Here is a 3,822-nt window from a genome sequence, read left to right as displayed (position 1 = left end):
CACTGATGATGATGCTACTGATGATGATGCTACTGATGATGATGACACTGATGATGATGACACTGATGATAATACTACTGATGATGATGATGCTGATGATGATGATGATACTACTGATGATGGCGCTGATGATGATGATACTACTGATGATGATGATGACACTGATGATGATGACGATGATGACACTGATGATGATGACACTGATGATGATAATGATACTACTGATGATGATACTACTTGATGATGATACTACTGATGACGATGATGATACTGATGATGACGACACTGATGATGATGATGATACTGATGATGCTACTGATGATGATGACACTGATGACGATGATGATGACGATGATGACACTGATGATGATACTGATGATGATGACACTGATGATGATGATGACACTGATGCTACTGATGATGATGACACTGATGACGATGATGACACTGATGATGATGATGACAATGATGATGATGACACTGATGATGATGACGCCCTCACCCGGCTCTCCACGCTCGTCTTCATACTCCTTCTTGAGCTGCCGTGCCACTTTGCGGCTGTAGCTGGGACGCTTCAACTGGAACACCTCCTGGTCCACGTCTGGGGGGGGGCACGGGGGGGGGGCAGGGGGGGCACGGGGGGGGGTAGGGGGGGAGAGAGGGGGGGGTGAGAGTCTGCTCAAACCCACTCACCTCACCTCACCAACCTCACCTCACCCTCACCCCACCTCAACTCACCAACCTCACCTCACCTCACCCCACCTCACCACCTCACCCACTCACCTATCCACCTCACCCACTCACCCCATCCACCTCACCCACTCACCCATCCACCTCACCTCACCCACCCCACCTCACCCCACTCACCCCACCTCACCCACCCCATCCACCTCACCCACTCACCCACTCACCCATCCACCTCACCCACTCACCTATCCACCTCACCCACTCACCCACTCACCCATCCACCTCACCCACTCACCTATCCACCTCACCCACTCACCCACTCACCCATCCACCTCACCCACTTCACCTATCCACCTCACCCACTCACCCATCCACCTCACCCACTCACCTATCCACCTCACCCACTCACCCACTCACCCATCCACCTCACCCACTCACCTATCCACCTCACCCACTCACCCACTCACCCATCCACCTCACCCACTCACCCCACCTCACCACCTCACCCACCTCACCCATCCACCTCACCCACTCACCCATCCACCTCACCCACTCACCCATCCACCTCACCCACTCACCCATCCACCTCACCCACTCACCTATCCACCTCACCCACTCACCCATCCACCTCACCCACTCACCTATCCACCTCACCCACTCACCTATCCACCTCACCCACTCACCCTACCCCACCTCACCCACTCAGCTATCCACCTCACCTCACTCACCCCACCATCTCACCCACTCACCCCACCTCACCCATCCACCTCACCCACTCACCCCATCCACCTCACCCACTCACCTATCCACCTCACCTCACCCACCCCACCTCACCCACTCACCCCATCCACCTCACCCACTCACCCCACTCACCACCCACCCCATCCACCTCACCGACTCACCCACCCCACCTCACCCACTCACCTCACCCACCCCACCTACATATCCACCTCACCTCACCCCACTCACCCCATCCACCTCACCCACTCACACCACCTCACCCACCCCACTCACCACTCACCTCACTCACCACCCACCCCATCCACCTCACCCGCTCACCCCACCTCACCTCACCCGCTCACCCCACCCCGCTCACCTTCCACCTCGTCCTGGAAGCTCAGCAGATTGGCGGCCTTCGTCACCACCGCCACAGCGGACACCGCGGGCGCCTTCTCCTCCCGCCGTTTCCTCCTCCCCGCCACCCCGAGGCCACCGCCACCCTCGGCGTCAACGATGAACGCCTGCGGCCTACTCACCGCGGCGGGGCCCGCCTTGCCTGGCGCCGCCGCCGGGTTCGTTGCGCCGTTCTCGGCGGGGGCGGCTCGGCTCGCCGCCTGGGGGGGTGCCACCTCGGGGTCGGATTTGTCGCCGTCTCCTCCCGACCCCGCCGCCGCCGCCGCCGCTGCCATCCTCGTCGGACGAGGAGGAGGAGGCGTTGCGGCGTCTGAAGTTCCTCTTCTTGCTGCGCTTAAACATCGCCCGCTGAGCGTTGCCAAAATCTCCTCAGGTGCGCTAACGTTAAATGGCGGGAAGACGTCCACGGCGGTGGAGTCGGATTGTCGATTACGGGGAGGTTCGATTAACGCAACGTCGATTACCGCATCGGTTTGCGTTGAGGGGCGAGTGAGAGAGAGAGAGGGGGGGAGAATCGATAGCAGCGATTCGCTTTTATTGTTTCCAATGAGATTCGATTTAAATGGGTTATTAATAATTGGAATCGATTTGGCGTGATAAACGACGTTTGGGGTTTAATGGCTGGAGGCATCCACGGGAGTCGATAGCAGTGGAGTCGGGTGTCGAGTAAGAAAAATGTCGATGACCACACGTCGATTCCCGCATTGTTTTGCAATATTGAGGAGGGGGGGGCGATGTAGGGAGAGGAATCGATGGCAGCGATTCCATCCTATTGTTTTCAATGGGAATCTATTTAAATGTGTCATTTGGAATCGATTCGGGGTGATGGCGGGAGGCATCCACGGGGAGTCGATATGAATGGCGTCAGGTGTCGATTCCCGCATTATTATCAACGGCGGGAGGAATCGATTAGATTTATGGGGGCGCTGTCGGGTAGGGAATCGATTGGTTTGAATGGGGGAAAAGTGAATCGACTTATTTGCGGAATCGATTGTCAAGCTCATCCCCCTGCTGCTCCTCTGCCTCCCCCAGCTCCTCCCTCCCCTCTCTAGCCCCTCCCCCTCTCTGTCCAGCCCCTCCCCCTCTCTCTATAGCCCCTCCCCCTCTCTCTTTCATGCTCTCCCCTCCCCCTCTCTCTAGCCCCTCCCCCTCTCTCTCGCCCTTTCCCCCCCTCCCACCTCTCTAGCCCCTCCCCCTCTCTAGCCCCTCCCCCCTCTGTCCAGCCCCTCCCCCTCTCGCCTCCCTCTCCCCTCTATAGCCCCTCCCCCCTCTCTCTTCCCACGCTCTCCCCTCCCCCTATCTCTAGCCCCTCCCGCTATCTCTAGCCCCTCCCCCTATCTCTAGCCCCTATCTCTAGCCCCTCTCTCTAGCCCTTTTTTCCCCTCCCACCTCTATAGCCCCTCCTCCTCTCTGTAGCCCCTCCCCCTCTCTAGCCCCTCCCCCCTCTGTCCAGCCCCTCCCCCTCTCGCCTCCCTCTCCCCACTCTCTAACCCCTCCCCCTCTCTCGAGTCCCTCGCACTATCCTCTAGCCCCTCCCCCTCTGTCTAGCCCCTCCCACTCACTCTAGCCCCTTCCACTCTCTCTAGCCCCTCCCCCGCTCTCTCTAGCCACTCTCCCTCTCTCGAGCCCCTGCCCCTATCTCTCCCACTCACTCTAGCCCCTCCCACTCTCTCTAGCCCCTCCCACTCTCTCTTGCCCCTCCACTCTCTCTAGCCCCTCCCCCTCTCTCTAGCCACTCCCCCTCTCTCTAGCCACTCCCCCTCTCTCAAACCCCTGCCCCTATCTCTCCCACTCACTCTAGCCCCTCCTACTCTCTCTAGCCCCTCCCACTCTCTCTAGCCCCTCCCCCTCTCTCTAGCCCCTCCCCCTCTCTCTAGCCACTCCCCTTCTCTCGAGCCCCTGCCCCTATCTCTCCCACTCACTCTAGCCCCTCCCACTCTCTCTAGCCCCTCCCACTCTCTCTAGCCACTCCCCCTCTCTCGAGCCACTGCCCCTATCTCT

At 59.0% G+C, this 3,822-nt stretch overlaps 1 protein-coding gene across 1 annotated transcript; it reads right to left on the bottom strand.

Annotated features, from left to right (window-relative positions):
- Nucleotides 1–233: 233 nt before the first annotated feature.
- On the bottom strand, nucleotides 234–2,442 carry LOC142908153 (uncharacterized). The gene is made up of 2 exons (XM_076058435.1): nucleotides 1,784–2,442; nucleotides 234–601 (listed from the first exon to the last, which is right to left on the bottom strand). Exons 1-2 carry the CDS (start codon nucleotides 2,094–2,096, stop codon nucleotides 234–236), a joined length of 681 nt encoding a protein of 226 aa, XP_075914550.1. The 5' UTR covers nucleotides 2,097–2,442.
- Between the last annotated feature and the right edge of the window lie 1,380 nt (nucleotides 2,443–3,822).

Source organism: Petromyzon marinus (assembly GCF_048934315.1).
Source record: "Petromyzon marinus isolate PM22_M1 ecotype Great Lakes invasive population chromosome 73 unlocalized genomic scaffold, UKy_Petmar_22M1.pri1.0 chr73_unloc.6, whole genome shotgun sequence".
In the NCBI taxonomy this organism is placed as follows: Eukaryota; Metazoa; Chordata; class Hyperoartia; order Petromyzontiformes; family Petromyzontidae; genus Petromyzon; species Petromyzon marinus.
This window is presented reverse-complemented; position numbering and strand designations above follow the sequence as displayed.